The 26422-nt window shown below is 34.3% G+C and overlaps 1 protein-coding gene across 1 annotated transcript in view; it reads right to left on the bottom strand.

Annotated features, from left to right (window-relative positions):
• Positions 1 to 26422, bottom strand: part of TMEM161B (transmembrane protein 161B) — a 68291-nt gene that overhangs the window by 20885 nt on the left and 20984 nt on the right. Inside the window, exons 2-5 of the mRNA XM_044265945.1 lie at positions 25476 to 25579; positions 13299 to 13382; positions 11197 to 11294; positions 7163 to 7319 (exon numbers count right to left, since the gene is read on the bottom strand). Of these exons, the coding sequence (XP_044121880.1) occupies positions 7163 to 7319; positions 11197 to 11294; positions 13299 to 13382; positions 25476 to 25579 (443 nt within the window). The remainder of the gene's footprint in view (positions 1 to 7162; positions 7320 to 11196; positions 11295 to 13298; positions 13383 to 25475; positions 25580 to 26422) is intronic.

The following is a 26422-nucleotide window of genomic DNA, read 5'->3' as shown; positions in this document are numbered from 1 at the left end:
ACCAAAATTTCAATATGTAAGAAAAATCAAGGACAAGTGGAAAGATTTAATCAGTAGGAAATATTTTAAATATATTTACCTTCGAGCTGGAGAAAGAGCTTTTAAATGATGAATAGGCTTAATTTCTAGATCTAAAATGGCAAATTTCTCTCAGATCTAGGTTAGCAACTTACAGAACACCTACTTAAAAAGACACTGTTTTAATTTAATTTGTACTTGGATTATTTTAAAGACCGAATTCTCATATTAAGAAAATGTCTTCTATACCCTAACATCTTGAAATTATTCAAAGATATTTATCAATGCTCTTTCTGAGAAGGAAGGAAATAGAAAGAGATCCCATTATGAAAGAATTTTGTTGCCAATACATGAATCTAATGGATACTATCCTAAGAATAAACAGAGAGGTTTTCCAGAAGTTTCTCAAATTTTTTTTCAAAAAATTTATAGTATTTTTTTAAAATATCATCTTTCCACACAACTAAGTCATTTTCATGTAAACTGAAAGTTTTCTACTCCATGAGAGATTATAGTCTTGTTTTTGTGACAACTAACAATAAAAAGGTTTCTTCTATTCAAATGGCTAACCCTCTTACAGCTATTTTTATGTAAGAAAAAGCAACCAAAATACTGAAAACACATTGTACTTTGCATCGTCACTGCAAAGCCTAAAATCTGTATCAAGAATCTGCTACAGTACATACACTGAAAACTAACAAGTACATTAATCCTTATGACCTATCAAGTAAAATCATTTTAAGATTTGAGTCTGTCTTCCAACTTAAAAAATAGAACAACCAACTTGAATAATTTAAACTAAAATGATCTTTTCATATTTTCTTAAGAGAAGAAGGTTCAATTACTTTAAAGAGAAAACAGTGCACCTAAATTTCTCTCAGAATTAGGCAAAAAACAAAAACATAAACAAAAAACCTCAAAAAACAAAAACAAAACTATTATGCATGTTTAGAATTTCCCCTCAACCTAGCCAGATTGTAGAAGGAAATAACAGTCATGGATTTTTGGGAGCATAAAATAGAGGTTTTATTTAAAAATAAGCAAGCAAACAAGAAACTATTAACTAGTCATCTGGATTAAAATAAAGCAAAATAATGAAGATTATCCTTAAACTTTTAGGTGAAGGAGGAAAATTATCACTTCCTAGCCAAAAGGGGAAAAAAAAGTCTCAATTATAAATTAATAATCCAGAAATACTGGTTTTATCTCCCAAAGTAAGTTCTCTGTTTAACTCTGGGCTTCTGACCTGAAAGGCAAATAAACTGGCAACAATGGTTTTACAGAAGTTCTCCAAAAGTCTGTAAAAGAAACAATCTTTGACATACCATGCTACGTACAAATTTTTAACCAAGTACTTTGGTTTAGACTCAACAGCTTTTACTCTGTTCCTTTCTCACCAGGAGACTTGATGGCTTAAAAATGCAGTTCACTTCAGGGTTTAGTGTTTCATTTTTCTTACTGATATAAAGCAGAACGTTTTATAAAATACGAATACAGTAATTTAGAATCCCTTAAAGAATTTAGAAAAGGTGACCAAGTTGTGATGGTTTGCTATAGCTGTCTATTTACTACAGCAAACAAATACAGCATTTAATTTGCACACTTTAATTTACAAATCTACATACAGAACTTAATATTTAACACAGAAAACCTTGGAATTTATTTCCATTTAAACCATTCCCAACTTTTGGCACTGTATGAAATTTGCATGTCTGGCAACCAAGGCAAATTAAAAATTTAAAACATAGCCTTAAAAACATACATAATAGGGTTTTGTACCTTAAACCATCCACATTGTAAAATACAAGCAATGTGGAAATGTGACTAATGATCCAGTCCTTTAACCAAATATAATAGGACTACTGAGAAGCTTTATCATTCTTTGTAGAACAGCTTTCTTCTCACTCAAATTCATGTAATTGACTCAATATTACTGTGTGATATAGCTTATTCATAAGAAAGTTTCTTTGGAAAAAAAATACTATCGATTATAAAGTATTTTAATTTTAAAAAGTTTTACTTCTACCAAAGGATTACTGAATTTTTTGTAAGCATCGTTTTTACCTTTTGCTTTTCCTTTGTTCATAAATGAAAATGATATTATTTCATATTATAAAATCAGGAGACATTTCTCTAGTGCTTCTAAGACTTCATGGGTCATCATGTAGGAAAGACAATTAATACAACTGTTCCATCCTTACTCTAAGGCTTTCTTTACCCTTTGTCTTCCCCATACCATGTAACTCAGCATAAATGGCCCTGGAACACAGACACTCGATCAAATGAGGTGGTTAGAATTACAAATAGGCAAAGGAGTAAAGCTGAGAATGAGCCTGCGTTTAGGAGTGAGGCCAGAAGGTGTGATAGCTGAGATGCATGTACAACTCTGTCGAAACAGAAAGCAGAGCTGATGGTAAGAGACAGCCCAGTATTAGGTACAAGGGTTCAAGAGCTGAGTGTCACACATTTTTTAAAAAAAACCTCATTCCTGGGCTTTTACAACTTTCAAGATTTTGTATAAGTTGTAATTGTGGTCCTACATGAGTATGTCAAATAAAACTGATGGGGAGAAAAAACCAAAATGACCATGTAATGAAACAGTTTTCTTTCTCACTTTTAAGTGAGCCAATTGTTTAAGTTCTACATGTCTAAATTTGGGGCCACTTTAATAAAGGACATTTTATCAGTTAACAACTGCAGAGAATTTCTGAATCAACTGATGTATGTGTGACTCTGGAATTAAGTGGAACTATTGTCCTATGTAATCAATGGAGACATGTGTTTGACTAATAAGTAGGCACATACAATAAGAAAATGAAGAGAAGCCAGACAGGGGTCACTGCAGTTACACACTGTTCATACGGTGTGAAAGGCAAACCAGATATGTTATAACTAAAATAAAAGATGGGTTATAAACAGACTCCTTCCTGATGTTAAATCTGGAGAGCTCACATTGAATTCTGGATTCCTGCATACCTCTGAAGGCAGTAGGTCATTTTCTCACATGCTACAAGATTGAAGCAAAATCACATACCTAAACATACACACAATTCTCCTTTCCTTCTTCTTCCCTATCCCCTTTGTGCAGGGTTAAAGTTGGCAGAAAATAGCTTGGATTCTAAAGCCCTTCAGCACTTTCTGTCTTCTCTAGGATGGCGAGACAGCCAGCTACCAGATTCCCGCAGAGAAGCTATTGTCTGGAGCATTTCACAAGTGCACTACTTAAAACTAAGCAGAGCCAGTTCAGTGCAGAACACTGTGTGGGACCTTTGCTCTCCCATTATTAGGCATTACTGAATGAAATGAAAGATGAAATTTATTCACATAAACAATAATCTGAGTAGCTCTTAAGAGGTACATTTTTCTAATTTCTCTGGTAAATAGGTATTAAGCATTGTAGAACATTAAATAAAACTGGATATCAAGTATGCATTTCTACATAAATACCACAAAGACCATTTTAATATCCTGCCATCAACCATGATGAAAATGAAGAATATTCCAAAATAAGCAGTATTTCAGAGAAATATTTCAAAGTATGAAAAAAAAAAAAAGTAGTCAGCTAGTGCTAATTATCAAGTTAAGATATTTTTAGTGTGTTTATGTAACCTGACATCTACGGCTGGGTCTTTATTCTGACTGCATAGTATTTTTACATATTTAACACTCCAGAATTAAAAAGTAATATTCTAATTGCTTATCAACTTTATCTCCTCTTGAGATTAGTATAGTACAAGATATCTGGGGATGTTTCTCAACTGACACATATAATTAGTATTTCTATCCAGCAGAATATATACCTGGTGAAGATGTCAACTCTTAAAGACTTTGTTCTGGCTCTTCTGGCCTACATTACACCTAAATCAACCCAAAGAGTCAACAAGGAGCATAGGGATGCTGAATGTCAAATCCTATCATGTATTCAAAATAGTATCCATTTATATTTTTAAAAGACAGTCCAGCAGTCTCTAGTTGAATGTAAGAGATGTAGGATATGCATTTATTCTGCTTACTCCCGAAATCTGACTAAACCATATAGCAAAGAAACTAAAAGCCATCAGAAACAAAGAAGAGGAAAAGATGACAGTTGCTAGAAAAGCAATGTCAACAAAAGTTTGGAAGACAGTCTAAACAGATGAACAAGCAGTAACTGATTTAGGCTTCCACTTTCTCTGTTACGCTGGGGTCAACAAAGGGAGAAACCCGGTAAAAAGAAAGCCAACTCATTCATAAGCTCTGGAAAATTCAGAAAATGGAGACAGCAGGGACCTGTGAAGAAGTTGCAGGATGAATGAAAACAGGATGATAGGCTGAATGACTATATTAGCAGTAACCAGACTTGTCAGAGCTTTTCTTGCCTAATCATTCATATTAGGTGATGGCCCTTCCCCAATACTGGCAGAACCCAGAAGAAATACTATCTGAAGATATTATATCAGCGAAGATCTGGCTTGGAAGCACCAGGGAAAACTTAGGGTGACAATGAAGACATGAAAACAAGAGGCACTGGGGAGTCACAGAAATGCATTTAAATTAATGCCTCTACATTAAATATCTGAGACTTCTTCCCCAGTCAGTGCTTGTAACACTGGCTGTCAGATTTATACCCCAAAGATGAGAGAATGGACAATTCTTGTTGGAGAAAATGACAACCTAACAACCTGCAGACACTGATATTAAGAGGTCCCCCAGGATATTATAAAGTCCCCCACTCAGTTATCTGCGAAAAAGGCCACTAACAGGGACGCCTGGGTGGCTCAGTTGGTTAAGCAGCTGCCTTCGGCTCAGGTCATGATCCCAGCGTCCTGGGATCGAGTCCCGCATCGGGCTCCTTGCTCAGCAGGGAGCCTGCTTCTCCCTCTGCCTCTGCCTGCCATTCTGTCTGCCTGTGCTTGCTCTCTCTCCCCCTCTCTCTCTGATAAATAAATAAAATCTTTAAAAAAAAAAAAAAGAAGGCCACTAACAAGTTCCAGCCACTTGTACAAAATTTTAATTTTTAACTGCCTTCTTCTTAAATATAAAGATAATCAAAAGTCATTCAACATTTTAAGACCAATCTTTAACATGGTGACAATTAAAAAGGCAGGGGGGAGGGATACTCAGAAAATAAACAACACTAGGCATAAATTAAAACTTAAAAGATACTAATATCCTTAGAACTAAAAAGATGTTACACAACCATGACACAAAAATGATACAGAAATAGAACATCAAAGTCTTCAAAATTTTTTTAAAAAGTTGATATAAAAAAATTCAGCAAAAGTTTTAAGAGAAAATTAAGAGAAAAATCAAGAAAATAAAATAAATGGAAAAAGGGAGATAATATTAAAGAACCATTCAAAGAAGAATAAGTTATTACAAAGAGTCCCTGAAAAAGATGACAGGAAACAGAATTTTATCACAGTCAGTAAAAATTTCTGGAAATTTCTGGAAAAAAGTGCAGATTGAGCACATCCACTGACTTCTGGTCTCTCCCTCCACACCAAAATGACAGTATAAAAAAAAATTGTTTTTATGAATACTGTTTTTCTGAAAATAAATAAGTTGGAAAAAAAATTGTTTTTACATACATAAATAAAATGAGTGAGAAGAAAAAAAGCAGGAAAATTCCTCTAAAAAATGACAGTATCTTTATTTAGAAGACGAGGTGAATGGGAAATGATTAGTGATAGATGACAAGCCACACGTATGTTCCAAGTCCTCATTTACACAGAAACAGTTATCAGTTAAAGCCAAAAACTAAAATCAAGTAGGAGCTTTTTACCCACATGGAAAAACTCATGTAAATATCAAACAAAAAGGAGCTATCTCTGGAGAGGCAGAAACGGAGGAGGTAATGTTTAATTTTACTAAAAGTAAGGTAAAAAACTGCCAAGTAAAAAAGGAGGAGTCCCCAGATTTAAAAGCTAAACCTAGAATTTAACCCAATTAATGATGAAAACTTCAGAATACCAAAAGAGTAAAAGGATTTAGAGGGTGGACGTAGAGGAAAGGGAGGCATATGCAAAGGGCAGGAAGGCATTGAGTTTTCTCGAGAGCATTCAAAACTTTCAGGAAAAACTCTTTCTTAGAATTTGTACTGAGCCAAACTATCAACTGAGTATGAGGAGAAAATAACTTCAGGCATGCAGATTTCAAAATTAAAAACACCCCTTTCCAGGGCACTATAGGGGAAAGTACTCTGCCAAAGGTCAGTCAACCAAAGACAAGCAGATCATGTGATCCAAAAAGAGGCAAGGAATTCTAAGGGAAGACAGTAAAGAAAATCCCAGGTTGGGCACCTGGGTGGCTCAGTGGGTTAAGCCGCTGCCTTCGGCTCAGGTCATGATCTCAGGGTCCCCTGGGATCGAGTCCCGCATGGGGCTCTCTGCTCAGCGGGGAGCCTGCTTCCTCCTCTCTCTCTCTCTGCCTACTTGTGATCTCTGTCAAATAAATAAATAAAAAATCTTAAAAAAAAAAAAAAAAGAAAGAAAAGAAAAGAAAATCCCAGGTTAACAGCTATGCAGTTAAGTTTACAGAATTGAGAGCTCCAGGAGGCTAATTCCAAGGGAAAACAAAAAAGAAACGATCTGTTTGAACTACTGAGGTTTAGAATTATGTAAAGAAATTTAGCGTCTACATACAAGAATAAAAAATTGTTCAAGGAAGGTGGTAAAACACTATAATGCTTACTATAAATAATATTTTCAGAGGTATCACTAAAACTGACTACTGATTTGGTAAAACAAGTTGTTTTCTTACTATTCTGGAGGAACTGAAGAAAGGAAAAGGAAGGGGGAGAAAGGTGCAATAATCTAAGATTCAAGAAACACCGTTATCACCATAAGCAACATCATTTAAATATCACCATATTTAAACATATGGAAGAAAATCTCAGAATACCTAAAAGAGGGGAAAGTGGCTCCTCTGTGACATGAAGCTCACATAAGAAAGCAAAGGCAAGGAACTGGCATCTTTTCTTGTATTTCACTTTTTAAACTATTTACCTCTACTTGTCAAGTTTTTTCTAGTAAATAAAGAGGATTTCAACAAAAAAATTTTCTACCCCAATTTTTTTTTTCAAATCAGAGATGAGATCTAATTGTATTAGCTACAAGAGGAGCACAAACTTATATATTATTATTAATGATGTTCTGAAGGATACATTGCGAAAGATAAAACAAGCAGGCACCAGACTAAGCTGATATTCATTTCCTGTGTGGGCTTCATAAAATTGTAGTAGACTTCAGTTACTAGATACACAACTGTAGCAGCCACTGTGAAATCCACCAGCCACTGGTATTCTGGAAAATAATGCAATGCTGAAAAATAAAGGTCAAAAAAAAAAAGTTTACTTTAAATTTTCATAAATAAACAGCTTAGGAGGATTTAACTATAATTAACTTTAGCCATGCTAAACTTTTTCATTTGTTGATATGCAATGCAAGGTTTGCAAATATGAGAATCTAAAAATGCAGGAAACCGAGAATGTTGACACTCAAAATTAAATTTTAATACCTCACAAATTAAATAATTTCTTAAGACTTGGAATGATTACCAGAAACTATTTAAACTGTTTTTAAAAATATATGATTACAAAATGAGCTGGTATTTTCTCAGCTAATTAGCTGTTTTTTACAGAAATTAAAAAATCAGGGTTTAAAAATTTTTTTTTAAGATTTTATTTACTATTTCAGAGAGAAAGCAGGAGCAGAGGGAGGATCAGAGGGAGAGGGAGATAATCTCCAGTAGATTCTGCACTGACCACAGAGCCTGGTGGGAGGCTCAATCTTGTGACCCTGAGATCATGACCTGAGAAACCAAGAGTTAGATGCTTAACCAACTGAGTCACCCAGGCACCCCTCTTTTAAATATATTTTTTAATTTTTAAAAAGATTTTATTTACTTATTTGTGAGAGAGAGAGAGAAACAGAGAAGGAGAGAGAGAGAATGAGCAAGGGGGAGGGGCAAGGAGAGAGGGAAAAGCAGACTCCCCATTGAGCAGGGAGCAGACAGGGGCTGGATCCTAGGATCATGACCTCAGTCGAAGTCAGGTGCCCCTCAAGATGTTTTTTTTAAGATCCTAAAGTATGATACTTTAACATGAAGGTATAAATTGGTGTACAAAGTTAAGTTTATTTACATTTTTCATTTCTGTGAAGTAAGAGAGTTAAGCTTTGCTATAGTTATTAACTGCATGCATTACAGGAAGATTAATAATTTTTTTAGTTAATGCATATTGAAATAACCAATACATATACTTTCTATTCTTGCTTGTGTTCCTGCAAGAAAAGTCGATGAAATGCCTTCTATAAAAACGATAGCCCTTCCAACAGAGGGTTTACATTAAAATTAGCGTTCTCCGATAGTAAATCAGATTCTGTCTCTCTTTTCATCTCAGATATTCTGTTTTACTTCTGCCTGAGTGCATCATTTTGCAGAAGACCTCCTGAAAATGTGGGAGTAAGTCACATACATAAAAATCAATTCCTATGTTTCCATAATAAAATGATCTACACTGCTGTGGAAAAATTTTAGTTGCAAAATGTAGTATCTGAGAATAACTTAAAATCATGCATTTATAGAAAAAGTAATTTGAAAATAAAACACCAAAGTAAGACATTTAAAATATTAAAACAACTAACTCATATCTTTATAAGATAACAAAAATTATAAGTCCTTTTATGACTGGGTAAATTTTTAATTTGCAGCTAGTTATTTTAACTGTGTTAGGTTTTTTGTTGTTGTTGTTCCTGATAAATATATTAGCTTATGAAGAGCAGTCTGAAAGATTTACCCTGAAGTAGCTGAAGGACTCTTACCCTCTAGCCACCTCACTTCTCCTCTAAAATCACCCTAAAATCTAAAATCTGGAATCAATGACTTCTCAGAAGGAGGACAGGGAAATGGGAAGAACAGACAGACAAATATCTAGTTGGGTAGACAGACATCCATTTACCTAAAAGCTTTCAATTTTTATTAAGAACTGAAGCAAGTGTTCCAATTCGTGCTGACCACATTCAGAGGTTTCCTCCAGGAAATTCACTCACAGCAAATAGGTAAGTGACATTTCAAGTAGTTTTCTATTTTTATGCACTTTTAGAGATTCTTATAACAGATAGCTAATACAAATTAAGACAGACTTTCAAGATACTTATTGGGATATCAGTAATATATATACATTCAACAAAAGAACAAATTATACATAATCTTGGCTACGTATTTTACCCAAGTATTATATTCTTTTTGTATTCAATAATATAATTATCTATGTGCCTTTTATTAGGCTATTGGAAACTAAAGAAAACTCATCAAACCTAGTGGTCTGCCTTAAACTCATGAGTGAACCTTATTAAATTCAAGGAGAAAACCCTCTACTTTTACCTAAACACACACACAGAGCATGCATTCACAAATGATTACAGAAACATAAATAAAACAGCTCCCCATTTTACTCTGCTCTTGAAATTATGTGGCCAGTTATTAAACTACTAGCATTTGCAATTAGTTTCAAAACTGTATTAATGAAACAAAATATTGAAGAAGCTATGTGATAAGGCCTTAATTTTAATCTTTTTAAGTTCACTAAAATAGCCTAGGTCTCACTAACTGGCTCTACCACATTTGGCGTACAACCCACACCAAGTCATTGAACTATATGAATTCAATAATCAAGGGGGAATAAAAAAAGGTCAATAAAAGTTACACACCTCATAGAACTGGAAGAAGGCTAATTAAAGTAAAGCATGTAAAACAATGCCTGATAAATACTTAAATTTAAGCTATTATTAAAGTTAATAAGCTGATAATTATTCATTTAACATGAGTTACTAGTAAGAATGACAAAAATCTGTACTAGAAATCAGGGAGAATGTATATATATTCTTATATTTACATGTCCAAGAACATTTTATACATGCAAACACACATAAAAGATTAATAAAGCCAATGTGACAACTAGTCAAAAAGTGCTTTTAAATGTTTTAGATTTTGCATGAAAAATAGTTAAAAAGAAAAAAGAGGATGACATAACCAGTCATAAGTCTTAATAATATTATACTGTTCCTCACTGACCTTTTTGGATTCTAGGACACCCTTTCAATTATTATATAGAACATACTAAAAAATATGTGTTGTGTGTGTGTGTGTGTGTGTGTGTATAGAATACACACATAAAAATCTTTGTAAATATAGAATCAACTTTCAAATATCCTGAAGCCATTTTGTACCACTAAATAATTTCTATATGAGATGTTACATGAAGCTACTAAGGTTTTTCAGGGTGGTTATGATTTAACACAAGAAGGGCCAAATTACATATGATATTTATACATTACCAAAATTATTTAACATGTTATTTTTATGCCTCACTTATCAGATCAACCATTAGTTCTCAAACCTGGTCCAAAATCAGAACCATTAAGAACATTTTAAAAAATACAAGTTCCCAGAACTCACTCTAGATTTACTTGATCTCCAGGGGTAGATATGAAAAATCTTTCTTTTTAAAGAGCTGCTCAAGGGATTCTGAGGGTCAGTCAGGTTTGAAAATCAGTGTTTAGTATAGTGTCATCTTAGATGCCATTCCCTTACAGGATTCAAGTAATTTCATATAAATTTTATTTTAAATATAAAATCATTATGGTTACTATGCAATTACAAACATTGATATACAGGGGGGAGGAAAAAAACACATAACTTATCAGAAATATCCCATGGGCAAAAGTAAATCTTGAATAAGTTTTCTGATTCCTAATCCAGATCATTGCTCTAAAGCCACTTTCCTGTCTACTAAGCATGAGCATAAAAGTTCAGGTAATTAAAAACAAACACCCAAAAGCATTTGTGCAAGCCACACCATAAAAGGAGCAGAATGGCACTTATGGCAAGAAGTCTAGAATTCAAAATGCTGAAAAGTCACTGTGATCTCGACATAAAACAGAAAGTGCATAACAAACATGTAAGTCAGCCTTTCTGAAAAATGGGAAAAATAATTCTTAGTACAGGTTAAGTGAATTGAAAAAGAAATTCAATTCTAATGAAGTCATTTTGAGCTTCTAAGTTCTGAAAAAGATTTCATATTCCGTAAAATGGACTTAGTGATTAAAAACCAAACAAAAAATAGATAAAATGAAAGTACTTTCACTAGCATAGTAGAAAACTGAGATTTACAGAACACTTTACCAAGATTTCCCTTACCTAAAGTATCCACTTCTGTAACTGACTTTGTTTCTAGATGGAGATCAATATCCTTTGGAATGGTCAGTGGCTTACTTTCAATGTGACCATTATATTTCCTATAAAAATCAGACAAGTGACACAAAAAGCAAGTTACCTATACTGTTATTAAAGCGCTTGTATCAACTAATCAGAAATGGGGTATTAAATTTCACAGTATAAAAGAAGCAGAATTTTAAATATTTCATCAAAAAGGAGGTACAATAGTCAAAGGTAGTTTTTAAAGGGAAGACTACAAAATGTGGATGTAAATTATTATGAGTATGCAGATTACCAGGGAAAAGAGTTATCTAAATTAGTGAAAAAATCTTAATTATTAGCTTAGCACTTCACCCTATTTCTCCTACTCCCCTGTGTAGATTTTAAGACAACTAACGTCTTTTCCTTTAGGTACAAGAGTAAAAGCAAATAAAAAATTAAAGAAACACCATTATCACGCAATATTTAAACGTATGGAAGAAAACCTCAGAATACCTTAAAGAGGATAAAGTGGCTCCTCTGTGACATGAAATTCACTTACGAAAGCAAAGGCAAGGAACTGGCATCTTTTCTAGTATTTCACTTCAAAACAATTTAACTATTTCTTAGGTGCAAGAACAAAAGCCAATGAAACCAAAATGCATTTCTCTTTGAAATTATCTATGTCCACACATACGTATAAAGAGACCTGTAGCTATAAACAAGTCAGAGTTGAAGAAATATATTAAGATTTATTTGTGTAAGAAATTCAGTAAGGTGAAAGGCTCATCTGGAGTTGCTTTTACTGAATCACGAATGGGGGAAATAAAAGAGTTCTTTAGGTGCCCGTGCATCACTCCTAAATTTAATTTTTAAAAGACAATCACATATATATAGAAAGTAATAAACTACGTTTCAAAAGCATTAATCACAATACCAAGAAACAATTTTCATTTATTCTGGAAAAAACTCAGTAAAAATATCAATTCATGTCAATAAACCAAACAGTAATTATTGCTACCAGGAATAAGACAGTGCCATTTTGGCATCTTTTTGTATATGTAAAGCCTTTTCAAAATAAAAAGAGAAGGAGGGCTTACATTTAATATTCCAATGATCTTCAAGGTATATTTGCAACGATAAGGGTAAAAGAGAATGGTAGCAAGATCAAAAAAGTCTTTTTAAAATTTCCAATTTCATGCCAAAGAATCACGTTTAAAAAATGTTTAAAATTTAAAAAAAAATTTAGCACTTACAAATGTATTAGCCCAGGTTAATATCATTTTTATGATACACATGAGAAATGTGGTGACTACTTTTTTGTCACTGACATTTTGTAATATATCAGAATCATAGTTTCGGGTCCTAAGAAGTCCTCCCCAGCTAAGGACACTAAGGCCCATATAGAGAGGCTAATTATCATGTACTTTACTCGAGAATTCAATTCAAATAGAGATAAAAATTTCAAAGCTGGAAAGATCCTTCAAAATTACTGTTTGGTCCTTCCATTTCAACAGATAAGACTGCTGTGGTCTATTCAGTGAAGTTTATTAGCAGGCAGTTCTCTTCATAAAAGTTTAAATGCCAATATAATTTGCAGCAACTGAATGGTACCTACAAAGTTACTCTGTCTACCCTTTCTATCTGAAAAAATAAAAAGAAGTCAAAAGCACATAAATTTGCCCCATCTCATAATACTGAATGACAGCAAAACCTGGGAAAGAACCCAAATCAACAGGTAAATGAGTTACAGGGTAAAAAGATGAGCTCTGGTTTTCTCCCCAGTCAACCCCCACCAAGTTCTAATATGATGGCTATACTGTTTTCATAATTTATATACAAAGAATAAAATTAACCATTCTTAAGTAAAATAATCACTTCTGTGCTCAGATATTAATTTACTAAATACTGGGTTTTCTTAAAAGGTAATTCAAAACTATTTTAGATCATGGGTTTTAATCTCCAATTTATCAAACGCTCTTAGCATTATCAGGTAAAAGTTAGGTAAAAGTAAAGGTAAAAGTTCCTTTAACCAATGTACAAGACAGATTTACATAAATTGTGTCAAATACTTAACACTTTATAAGCTCAACAATGTTACTTACCTATCTTTTCTGCTTTTTCCTTTTTGCTGCTTCCCTGCAAGAATTCTTAATTCTTCTTCTGTAGGATGTTGATACCATCTCAAACTAAGGAAAAAAGAATCCTTTTAAATAAAGGAATTAAGATCACCAGAATTATTCATTTATTGTACAAATATTTATTGAGTTTCCTATTTGTGAAGATACTGAAGGGAAATATCAGGTGAAAAACTCTAATCTGAATTAAGATACTACTGCTCATGCCTTAAAAGGCTTTTGATTCAAATCCAGCACTTACCAAGCACTTACTAGATGCCAGACCCTGCAATGCTGTTTATAAGTATATTTCTTATAACCGACAATTATTAATATATAGTAAGGCTATATAGGCCTACTATTAAAAGTAAATTAAAAGTAAATGGACTGAACTCTGCAGGCAAGCTGGCATGAACCCATCCTTCATTTACCCAGAAGGAATTGAGAGTTGTCTTAAAAAGAGTTCTCTGAATGTCCTCAAAATAAAAATAGTCTTTGCTTTCCTTTCCTGTCCTCCCCTCCTTTAATTTAGTTGGAGAATTCTCACACTTTATGTATACAAAAATAAGAGTAAATCATATTTATAAAACCCTTAAAGTTAGGGCTCCAATTAACTGGGTGTATTTACCTCCACCACACCATCAAAACACCCAAACAAATCACTTATTCCCTCCCAAGCACCCACTTGCTCATTTTCAATTTCCTGTCTCACCTGAATTTCCTATCTACCAACTACCTGAACTTGATATTCAAGTTTAATTTTCAATGTGCCCTCTCCACATTTTATCATTAATTCTGTTCTTTAACTGTAGTCCTTGTCTTCCCTGCACATTCTCCTAAATACATTCTTTTTTCTTCCCCCCAACAAATGCATTCTGATCCCAACTTTAGTTATCTTTCCATAATGCAAATCTTATCAAGGTAAGCACCTGTTGGAATTCTTTCCAAGAGTCTTCACAAGGTAAAGCAGTGAGGAGACAGGTAGTAAAAGACTTTGATCAAGGCCCTGTTTTTATAAAGGAGAAACATATCCCTAGTATTGCTAAACTTCCAATTTTTCAATTACAAAATCTAAATTTTTAAAATAAAGTATCTCAATTAAAAATGCTAGCAACTGATCTGCTGTTTTTGAAAATTAGCAATTTGCAAAATGACTGGATATCTGATGATGTTAGGAAATTACTGTGAAAAACTTTTAGCTGTAAAAATAGGATTATAGTTATTTTTAAAAGCTCACATAAAGATATACACAGAAATATCTATGAATGAAATAATATTTGCTACAAAATAATATGTTGGGTAGAGGAGAGATGAAGGGGAACACAGATGAAACAAGGTGACCACCAGGTGTTAATTGTGATAGGTACATAGATCATTGTTTTCATTATATATTCACTGTATTATTGTCTACTCTTTGCACATGTTTGAAATTTTCCACTGAAGTTAGAACACACATTGTAAGGCCCAAATATGCACAGGATTTGTGACCTGTTTCCACAGACTTTCATGATTGGACTACCTACTTTACAGGACTCACCTTCAACAACTACCTTTTTAAACATGACATGCTAGCTAACTAAATAACATTTTATTCCACAAATTTGTTCATCCCTTGATGTTTCTGCACATATTCTTCTATCTGCTCATAAACATCTATGCTCCTATCTGGCGAACACCTAATTTACCTTCTACTATTTGTAAGGCAAGTTGTCCTGTAGTATAAAAAATAAATATATCTGGTAATTGTCCCCAGTTCTTGGCAAAGAGCTTTAAAAGCCTTTGGAATTTCCTGAGTGAGAGGGGGTGTCTTTATTATGTTAACAAGGGAGCTCCTAGTGGACCTCCAAATAGCTTCAGAATGGTGGCTGGTCACCAGAAATAGCAACATGTGATTAGAGTTGGGATGTTTAGACACCTGATCTGCAGAGATGGGGGCTAGAGATTAGATTCAATCATACCTATGTAATGAAATTCCGTAAACTCTCATGGCAATGAAGCTCTGAGGAGCATCCTTGCTGGCCAAAACACTAATGTGCTTGGAGGGTGACATGCCCTGACTTCACAGAGAGGCCATGGAAACTGCACTTCCTCCCAAGCCTATTCCTCTATCATCTTTATAATAAAACTATAATCGTAAGTATAGAACTTTCCTGAGTTCTAGTTGTTCTAGGAAATTATTGAACATGAGGGGTGTCATAGAAATGCCCCAATTTGTAGCCAGTAGCCAGTTTTCAGAAGTATGGGTGGCCATCAGGGGTAGAGCATTTGACTGCAGAAGTATGGGTGGCCTGGAGATTCCAAGAACTTTCAGCTGGCATTTGAAGCCTTGGCATTCTTACAGAGAACTTTGTCTTTAACCAATGGAGTCTATGTTAACTCCAGGTAGTGTCAAAATTAAACTGCAGTTGGTATCAGACCAGTTGGATTAAAATGAGATATTCCCCTAACTGAAAGATTCTTGGAGGAAAGATTTTATGACTTGTTTCTGTATGCTTCAAAACTAGTACAGTTACTGGCATATAGTAAGTGCTCAAAAAGGATCACCGAACCAAATGAATTCAGTTCTCCTCATAGTTGAAAGGTTTTAAAATAAAATATTTATCCCAACCAAAAAGTCTCTAAACTGTAATTAACATGGGTGAAGAGGCACTTCCTGAAATTTCCATTTAAGTCCAGAATTTTAACTTACAGTCGATTCTTGTTATTCGCGGTAGTTATGTTCTATAAAGTCGCCGCGAACACTGAACATTGCTCCTAGGGGAAATACAGGGTTAGGTTCCTGCAAGCCTCTGGTCACAACATTTTCATCAATCAATACAAAACCTTGTTTTATGTGTGTTTATGTTTAAGACACCTTATTTAATATATACTGTTGATTCATTAAACATTTAATTCACAGCCAACAGCACTATAACTCATGCCTAAATAAAGCTTACTTAACAACTGTAATCTTAAACATAGTATTTTCCTGAGTTCTGTGAGTATTTCTAGCAAATTTTCTCAATAAGGCAAAGCCTTCTTGTGCTTAGGAACACTAGAAAGCCCTTCAGCACCATGCTTGGAGGCCATTTTAAATGGTAAAATCAACAAAAAGCTAAAATGTGAACATGATACTGAATAGACCATGAAAAGCACACTTGTTTACGATATGAAAGGTAAAACAAGGCCTAAGCTGGGAACATGGGCACTGGGCCACTCAAATTTTTTGCCACTCTGGATATGTCTTTGAATGACCTTGAAAGCACAAGTATGAATTTGGGGGTTACAAATGAACTTCAGCAAGTACGCAGACTGCAAATACAGATTCCAAGAATAAAAAGATTGAGTTCATAACATTTAGAAGACCAATTATGCAATAACGCACAAAGACTAAAATTAGTCATTTAGCTCTGAGAAATTACTAATTATTGCTAATCAATGAAGGAACTCTTAGTATAGGAAAACTTAAGTTACTTTTAGAACACTACGATAATGAAAATTTTAAGATTCTTCATTTTTTAGGACTCATTTTCTTTTTAAATATACTCAAACTTGTTTAATCTCATTTTTGTAAATCCATTTTTCTAAAATGGATTGCACTTATTATACTTTTTATTGGGAAACTCAGGTCATCTATATCAGTAATAATTACTGTTCAAAGCTGGAACCTAAGGATGCTAGGTGCTCTTAGGGCCACTTCTCGTCTGCTACTCATGTACCATTCATCCATCCATTCATTTTCCACACACTTACGGAATCCCTTAGAGCCAAGTACTCTGCAGGGCAATGGAGATTTAATCACATACAATAAAGCCAAAGTCCCTGCTTTCTTGATACTTATATTCTAGCTGGGACAAAATTTAATCAATTAAAAAATGACCAAAAAAAAAAAGAATCACAAATTTGGATACTATACAGAATTGGAAACTACACAAAAGAACCAAACAAATGGTGAAAATGAGAGAGACAAGACTTAAATTGTAGGTTAGGAAAATCCCTCTGAGATGACATTTACCCAGCAACCTAAAGGTTGAGAAGAATGGAGGGGAACAGCATTCCAGGCAGAGAAGAGCATGTCCAAAAGCACAAAGGCATGAAAGAACACAGAACACTGCAGTAACCAAAAGGCCAAAGAGGCAGTTGTAGCACATGCAAAGAGAAATGTATGAAGGAGGCTGAAGAGATAAAAAGTAACAGATCATGCAAAGCCTCCTCTGTCACAGTATGGAGTTTAGATTTTATGTTAAAATAATGGTCTCAAAACAGGAGACAGCAATAACTTTATCTGCCTTTTAGATCTCTTTGCTACTCTGTGAATCAGAAGCAGGCAAGAGAAAGATATATATTTTGGACATTGAGTCAACAGGTCTTGCTAATGGATTAAAAGGAGGAAGTAGGGAAAAAAAGAATGAAGGGTATCTACCCTTTTGATTTGAGGAAGATGGTAGTACATATTCTGAGATGGAGCAGAATAGGAAGAACCACAAATTTAAATATGCTGAGTTGTTAAGTATCTATGAGACATCATGTGAAAACATCAAGAGGACAACTATTTATTGGAATCTAGAGCTCAGAGATAACTTAGGGTCATTAGGTAATTGTGGTATTTATGGAATCAATAAGATCACCTAAGGGGAAAATAAAACATGGCAGAAGTCTAACAGTTAATAAGGAAGTGAAAAGTAGAGGCACCTGGGCAGCTTTGTTGGTTAAGCAGCTGCCTTTAGCTCAGGTCATGATCCCAGGGTCCTGGGATCAAGTCCTGCATCAAGCTCCCTGCTCAGTGGACAGCCTGCTTCTCCCTCTCCCTCTGCCACCCACCCCAACTTGTGCTCGCTGTATCTCAAATAAATAAAATCTTCAAAAAAAAGGGAAGTGAAAAGTAGTTCATGAAGACAATTCATGTGACAAATGTTGCTATATAGAAAAAAGGGAAATAGGCCAAAACTAAGAAATGGACATGGAAGGGGCTTTGTGTTTTAAGGCAGAAGGGAGGCAGGCCTATGACTCTTCTTTATATATTGTTACTTTTAATAAGAGATCTTAAAAAAAAAAAAAAATTATGTGTGTGTGTGTGTGTGTGTGTGTGTGCGCGCTAACAGGAATAATCCAAAGGAAGTGAAGCAATTAATGACAAGGAAGAAAGGAAGCAGTATGTGAAAGTTAGAGGAAAAGAGGGATAGTGCACAAATGCAGTAACTGGGTCCTGAGAGACAGGACACCACCTCCTCCAGCCAAAATTAAAATTTACAAACTTTTTTTTTTTTTTTTTAAATAAAGATGGGTTACACAAGTAACTAGGGCTGTGGGTTTGGTGGTGAGAAAATGATTGTGGGGCTCTGGTTTCAAGAGCTGAGCCTGAGGCAGGCATACACAGTATTTGAGGAGAAAGATTTAGAGTTGAAAGCTGCCTGAGACGTGGAGCAGACAAAGACTAGCAGGCAGCATGGAATAGCTAAGGTCTGAAAGTTCAAAGTAAAACTTAGAAGTACAGTTGCACAGTTTTCTTTAACAGACAGTGCTTCATACATAGCTGGATTCCATACCATGTGCTTCCCATGTTCTAGACACTTTAAGCTCTGGTCTCAGTTTTTAGCCTTTTCTTTTGCTATTTGGTATGTCTATTTTAGCAAAATAACTTGCAACGTGCTTATAACTGCTGCACCATGCCTTTCTAATATGGGCTTGGAAGACATATGAAAGCTAATTAGCTTTAGATTCTATGTAGCAGTTAATAAGAATGGTTACAAAAATACAATTAGAGAAACATGTTTTGTGTTAATTTTACAAAATTGCACATACAATATCATTACAACCATGAACAGAACATTACAACCTATGAACAGAAAAGATTAGAAGGAAATACAACAAATTGTACACAGTGATTATCTTTAGCTGATGAGAATATAATTCATTACCTCTTATTTTTCCTTCTCATCAATTTATTATCTTTTTCTATATTACAGGCATATTTTGTTTGAAATAGAGAAAAAAAATTTAAAATAAAAAGTATTAAGAGGATCTCACTAAAAAACTGAACTTCTTATATTTAAGTTAAGTGCATTAATATCAGGGTATTTTATGACATATACCTGGCTATTCAGTGGCTTTGTTCACCTATGTTCAAATTGTCAGCAGTGTCTCAGATAATAAAGCCAACCTGGTGTTCCACTTCAGTAAATCACTGAAATAATTTTTTACTACTTTTCTTATATAAGCCTCTTACATAAAATACCATCAGACTATAACTTTTCTTACTAAAGTTCAATAGCACTGAAAATACAAGTATCAGAAAATACAGAATGCATTGATCCAGACTCTTCAAAATAAATAAATAAATAAATAAAGTCATTTAAAGCAAACCACTTTAAAATTTTTCAAAAGTAAAAATTTCAGAGATTTACAATGGAAATCTAAACATGAACAAGTAGAGAAAAGCTCAGTACTGAGAGCAAGTTAAAAAGATCTCAATACATAATTCTATACAAAACTATTTCAAAACACATGTCACTATAGATACTTCCTTTTTTAATTTTTTTTTATTTTTTACTTTTTTATTATGTTCAGTTAGCTAGCATATAGTACATCACGAGTTTTTGATGTAATAGTGTTCAATGAACTATAGATATTCTCGGTCTTCATTCTAAGTCTCAGTAATTATAACAAGTGAAAAAAAAATTAGAGAAAACAAATACCACTTAAAACCTAGAAACCTTTCAGCACATGTAACTAAAATATCAGTATACATACACACTCTCGTTATTTACTGGAAGCTTTACTAGAACAGCATGGCATTCTGGAACTAGATGGAAGTTAAGAGGACTAAAGGCAAGGAGAGCAAGGACTCAGGCATTCCGTAAGGGTGGTAGCTGACAATTTCAACTTTCCCTTGGGTCTTAGGTCCCACCTACTGTGCATTTGAATAGTAGGTTTCTCTCACCAAAGGGAACTTGCAGATTCTTGGATCAGGCATCATGCAAAAGAGACAGGCAAAAAGAATTAGAGCAACTGAATATGAAGGTGTTGCACGCCATTTACTCAATATAGGATGAGACAAAATCAGAATAAATCCAACCATAACATGTTTCCAGTGAGGAACATATGATAAGAAGTAGCAGATCAAAGTGAGAGCCTCGGGAGATAAAGGGGTAAAGGAGAATGCAGGTTTAAGCTAAACAATCAATGAAATGGAAAGCAGGTCAGCAAAGAAGCTAGTACAGGGGAGAAAAAAGAAAAAAAAGCAAAATCCTACTTCCTCATGCAAAACCCACTATTCAAATGTACAAAGAATGTAACCTATCACTTACCTCTCCATGAAAAGAGGGGCCAAGCAAACTTCAAAACAAAAAGGAACTTTAATTACAATAGAAAGTAGAGAATTCTTTGGCTACTATACAGTGGTATGCTGGACATGATTAAAAAAAAAAAAAAAAAAAAAAATCTCCGGATGATCTGAGCAACTGTTAGAAGTGTTCTTTATGTTAGGGACAGCAGTTTACACTAAAGGTACAAAGAAACCAACTCTCCATGGTTTTTCCTCCCTTTGGGGAAAGAGGGAGGAATGGAACAGTGAGAGCAGCAGACTCCTCACAGCTGATTTTCAAGGTTCGTAATAGATGCTCACAGGTTACAGAAGAAGAGATTTTTGTTACCTAAGTTCTTGTTAAAGCAGAATCCCATCAATGAACTCTGACAGTCACATAAAAAGGCATGTAAAAAAGGAGAACTAAGAACATTTTTGAGAAGAAAAATATTTTTCTAGTAAAGAAAATTGGAAGAATGGAATACAAAATATTTATTATTTAGTAATGTGGTGTAACTTTAATTTCAAATAGTGAGGTGAGAGGTATAATTTGAACAGATGATTTTTTAAAAATTCAACTTCACACTAAGCACATCTGTGGTCATCAAACTCAATGTTGAGATGCCTTTTCATTCAAAATAAAAGGTGGCTATGCAGTCATAGAAAAGCCAGAATACAATAAGCAAAGACAAATTATACACCAACTACATATAACCTGAAGGACAGCTTATACATGGCTAAGTACCACTAGGAACAGAGGTAGAAAAAAAAATCTTATATAAATTACTCTGTTAACTGCCAAAAGAAGTCACAGTAATTGTAGAAAAGTTCACCACCACCAAATTCCAAACTCTGTTTAAGTACGTCAGTTCCAGGACAGTATCTAGAGTTGATGAGCAGCCATACGTTAAATACATACTACACTGTGAACTGAACTTCATGATAAGAAGCCAAGATCTGTATCATTTACTCACGAATACGAGTAAAGTTAAAACTTGTTTTCTCGGGGCACCCGGGTGGCTCAGTGGGTTAAAGCCTCTGCCTTCGGCTCAGGTCATGATCCCACGGTCCTGGGATTGAGCCCCTTGTTGCCTCTCTGCTCAGCAGGGAGCCTGCTTCCCTTCCTCTCTCTGCCTGCCTCTCTGCCTACTTGTGATCTCTGTCAAATAAATAAATAAAAAATCTTAAAAAACAAAAAACAAAAAACCTTTAATAAAATAAATAAATAAAAATGCCCAGTAGACGGACGCCTGGGGATTCAGTAAGTTAAGTGTCTGCCTTCAGCTCAGGTCATGATCCCAGGGTCCTGGGATTGAGCCCCTCAGTGGAGAGCCTGCTTCCCCCTTTCTCTCTGCCTGCCTCTCTACCTACCTGTGATCTCTGTCAAATAAATAAATAAAATCTTAAAAACAAAAACAAAAACACCTTGTTTTCTCATCTATAAACACACCACCTGCAGCAGAGAAGGACCAGACACCAATCTTGCTTTTACTTCCTAGGTACAATGACAACTGAATTCCCAGATTCCCTTGCACTGTGGCCTGGAGTCACAGGGCCCCAGTCTATGCAATGTAGGCAGAACTGATAGATCGATTTCTAAGCTTGGCCCCTTGAATCACCTGAAAGATCCACAGTCTACTTCCTTTAGCTGCCAAGTGACACAGCATCTGTAACACAAGATTCCAAGGCAGCAGGAAGAACAAAAGAGCCAACAAGTCTGAAAAAGCGTAGACTCCCTAAGTCACCACTTTAAGAACAGCTGAATCCTTAAAATATCATTTCATGAAGAATCTACCTAGAGAGCTGCCCAATCCCTTCCTGAATCTCCCATCTGACCCTGATTCCCACCTGGGCAAATGGAATGAAAAACTAAATTCAGACACTGAGATTTCTGAGGCCTTAACATATCCCGAACACATCCCCTCTCCTATCTAGTTCAGTGTACAGATCCAAATGGGATAAGAGACATAAAAATTTTTATCAGTATTGTTTTATAATAGTGTAAAAGCAATATTAACTAAGCCATGTTAACAACTAGTTTAAAAAAAAACTAGAGATATACAACACTAATAGCAATATATATTACTTAACAAGAGCTAGGAAACTAGTTAACTTTTTTATATTAAAAATCAACAAGCTGCTGGGTGCCTGGATGGCTCAGTCATTGGGCATCTGCCTTCAGCTCAAGTCATGATTCCAGGGTCCTGGGACTGAGCCCCGCATCGGGCTCCCCGCTCAGTGGAGAGCCTGCTTCCCCCTCTCCCACTCCCTCTGCTTATATTCCCTTTCTCGCTGTGTCTCTATCAAATAAATAAATAAAATCTTTTAAAAAAATAAATAAATAAAAATAAATCAACAAGCTGCTAATATAAAAGCAAAACTGTTTATTCCTTCAAGGTAATGACTTCTTCAAGTAAATGGTGGGAGGCTTACTCATTAAGTAAACATAATAAAATCCAATGGCACTTTAAACCTTCCATTCCAAAAAGACAGACTGATCAGAGACATGGACATAAATTTGTGACACAAAAAGACAAGCCATTAACTTTTAAGAAAAATATTTATTTACAATATGAAGATATGATACTAGTGGAACAAATATTAGGACAATAGAAACAGAACTTAAAAACATGTCTCTTCTGTCATACTCATGATTAAGCTATCATGGAATCTACACATCTATTCACTTGAATAGTCCTATTCAATAGTTCCATTCAATATAGTCACTCCCAAACCATGAGCCTCACCCTTTAAATTCCTTTAGACATTTTACAGACGATAAAGAATGCCCTCAGATCTTTCTCTTTCTTAAACTCAACAGCATCATATGATTTAAAACGCAAATGGTCATTTCTGATCAATATTTTCACATGAGCAATTTAGAAGGCATTTTACATTTTATTAATATTAAAACAGTATAATTTTGTAACATAAAAGGGTGATATAACAATAATTATGCCAAAAGGATAAAATCAATGATCATATTCAACAGGTTGGCAACAACATTTAGCAATTTGACTTCATGACCTAAAAATTTCAGGATTAACATTAAAGAAAGACAGATGATCTTAAAAAAAAAAAACGAAAACAAAAAATGAAATTAATTATGGCAGAAAAGTTAACTATTACTAGAAAATTCTGATTGCTATCCCTAGAACCTGATTTGGAATTAGAAACAGCACTAATTAACACTAAAGTTAATTTGTTCACAAAAACAAATCAGGATCAAAAAAAATTACCAAATTCATGTTTATATTTAGGGCCGAATCCCCCCTCAAATTAGTAGTATATATATTTACTAAACAGTCTTATCAAAAAAGTAAAGATCTTAATTATAATATGTAATTCCAATATTATCAAAGAAAAGAATTCAGTTTTCAATCTCTGACGTTTTAGTTTTTACTGGTGAATTTAAGTTTTATAAACAAATGGAAAGCAGATAATGTAAGAAAATGGAAATTAAAACAAGTCTGCCCAGATCTTTAGAGCCAGTAAGAGATATGGAAGTCTCACTGGAGACTCATCATAGACATGAAATTCTCAGTAGAAAACAAGTTATTACCTTAACACATTTTTTACCTAGTTCATTAATTCAGATTCCATTTATTTAGAATGAATGATAATTTGCCTGGCTGATACTTATCTTTTCATGATTTAATCAGCAAAAAAGTAAACAAAACTACATATAGGGCATAGGAGTACACAGTTAAAAACTAGTTGTAGGTGACGGATTTTTCTCTTATAATTATAACTCTTGATAGAGGCTTTCACCTTCACTGAAACTTGAGTCATTATTTACTTTGCTAATAAAACATGTTTTTAAGCAGCTGTTTTTTCTTATTCTGTGTGTGTGTGTGTGTATTAGTGGTCAAAAAAAATTTAAGCAGTCCAAATAATATTTTTCTATATTTAAACAATATGAAAAAAGTATGAAGCATAAAGAATACTAAATTAGAAAACAAATTTTAATGGAAATTTAAGCTTTGTGGATAGCATGGCCTTGAACTAATAATAAAGGTTTATTATTTGTCTTGCAGTATATGAAATCATTAGGAGAATAATAGCTCTCCATTGTTTTCTAAGTCCGAAAGGTCTAAACAAAAGAAAATGGACCTACAAATTAGTAAACAGAATTTGGTTATTTACTGGGATGAATAATTAGAATAAAGCTATAGACATGGTACCGAATCTGTAACTTCCCTTTCATAATTGCATAGGATTTTGACAAGTAGTTCTATATGCAGTTTTCCTGCATTTATGTCATAGTCCCTAAATTCAACATCTTTACTTTCAATTTTATTATTTTATTGTACAAATATCAGCAAGGAAACTTAGCTCCTTTGTGGAGGGACTGGGAATAGTAGTAAGCTTATAGTGCAGTAGACACAATTAAAACCATAAAAAGTAACTTTGCTCTCTCCTTGTCAAGTTCAAGTTTAAAATTCTTTGCAGCAGAACAAAGAATCCCTAATTCTTATAATAAAGTCTCAACTGAGTCACCAATAGTAGAACACATACTCTCGGTCATTTTTTCCAGCAACAGTGAAAATACTTAAACACTTCAATTTATAGTCTCATCCTCCTGCTAGCCAATGTTTTAAGAAGGTAAACTACAGAAAAGTTATTTGGTATTTTCATTGGCCATGGACAAAAGTGGACAGGAGGGAGGAGTGAATTCTTCACCATGATCCAATTACCTCTATACTAAAAAAATAAAGTATCAATATCTCAAGTAAGAAAAAGAAGGAAGCTAAATTATTCTCATAACGTTCCTTTTGTCATGTTTTTAAAAAAATGGGAATTCATACTTAATTGAACTTACTTCTGGGAAGTCAATCAGCCTGAGATTTGAAAGTGACACAATCAGCCTATCTTTGCCTTACCTGCCATTACAGAGTAGCCATCGGGCAAGAGAATAGTGAGGTATAATCTTCTGCATGACACTGGCCATCACCATGGTAACGACCAGCTGTATACCTATCACACCCTGTATAAAACAAACAAACAAAACAAGTTTAACAAAGAATGAATTTAAATTTGACGACAGGGGTGGAAACCTTTCTATATATTCTGAAAATTATACCTTAAAAAAACATGAGTTTACTAATAAAATACATATTATTCTGGCATTTAAACATTCAAGACCACATGTTTAAACTCAAGACATCTAATCTCATAATCCTGTACAAAGTACCCAAGGATAAGATCTATGTTAATACAAGTTAAATGAGTTAGCATGCACATTTAAAATTAATTTCCAAGAAACTTTTCTCCATTATTTAAGGGTATCAAAATGAAGTGAAAAGTAGTGACTGTTTTCATCTTTCTCCAAACTTACTCTATTCAACACATTTAAAACACTAGTTTGGCAAGCTTTAAAAGGAGTATGCCCTACCTTTTACTTCTAAGTTGGTACTGACAATTAAATGAATAAGCAAATGATTAAAGAACATTAACTATAGTAAATATGATGACAGAATCAGCCTGAAAGTCACTAGGAAAAAAAAAAATTCACTCATGATGTCATCACCAACTTCTAATGGATAGGCCTTCAACAATGTACAAAATCCTCCTTAGTTTACTTTCATTAATCTCTGCCTGTTCTCAACTAACTAACTCAAAACCTTCTGCCCACTCCTTACACCTCCTTACACCTCCCTCAATCTTCTAACTCTCCACTCAGTAGAGGGTATCTTGAACTTCACAAAGAAAGTATGTATCACCGGGGCACATGGGTGGTTCAGTAAGGGAAGCATCAGACTCCTGATTTCACCTCAGGTCAAGATCTCAGGGTTGTGAGACTGAGCCCCAGGTGGGGCTCCCTGCTAAG

Source organism: Neovison vison, chromosome 1 (assembly GCF_020171115.1).
Source record: "Neovison vison isolate M4711 chromosome 1, ASM_NN_V1, whole genome shotgun sequence".
Taxonomy (NCBI): Eukaryota; Metazoa; Chordata; class Mammalia; order Carnivora; family Mustelidae; genus Neogale; species Neogale vison.
The sequence above is the reverse complement of the archived record's forward strand: the minus strand, read 5'-3'. Positions and strand labels throughout refer to the sequence as shown.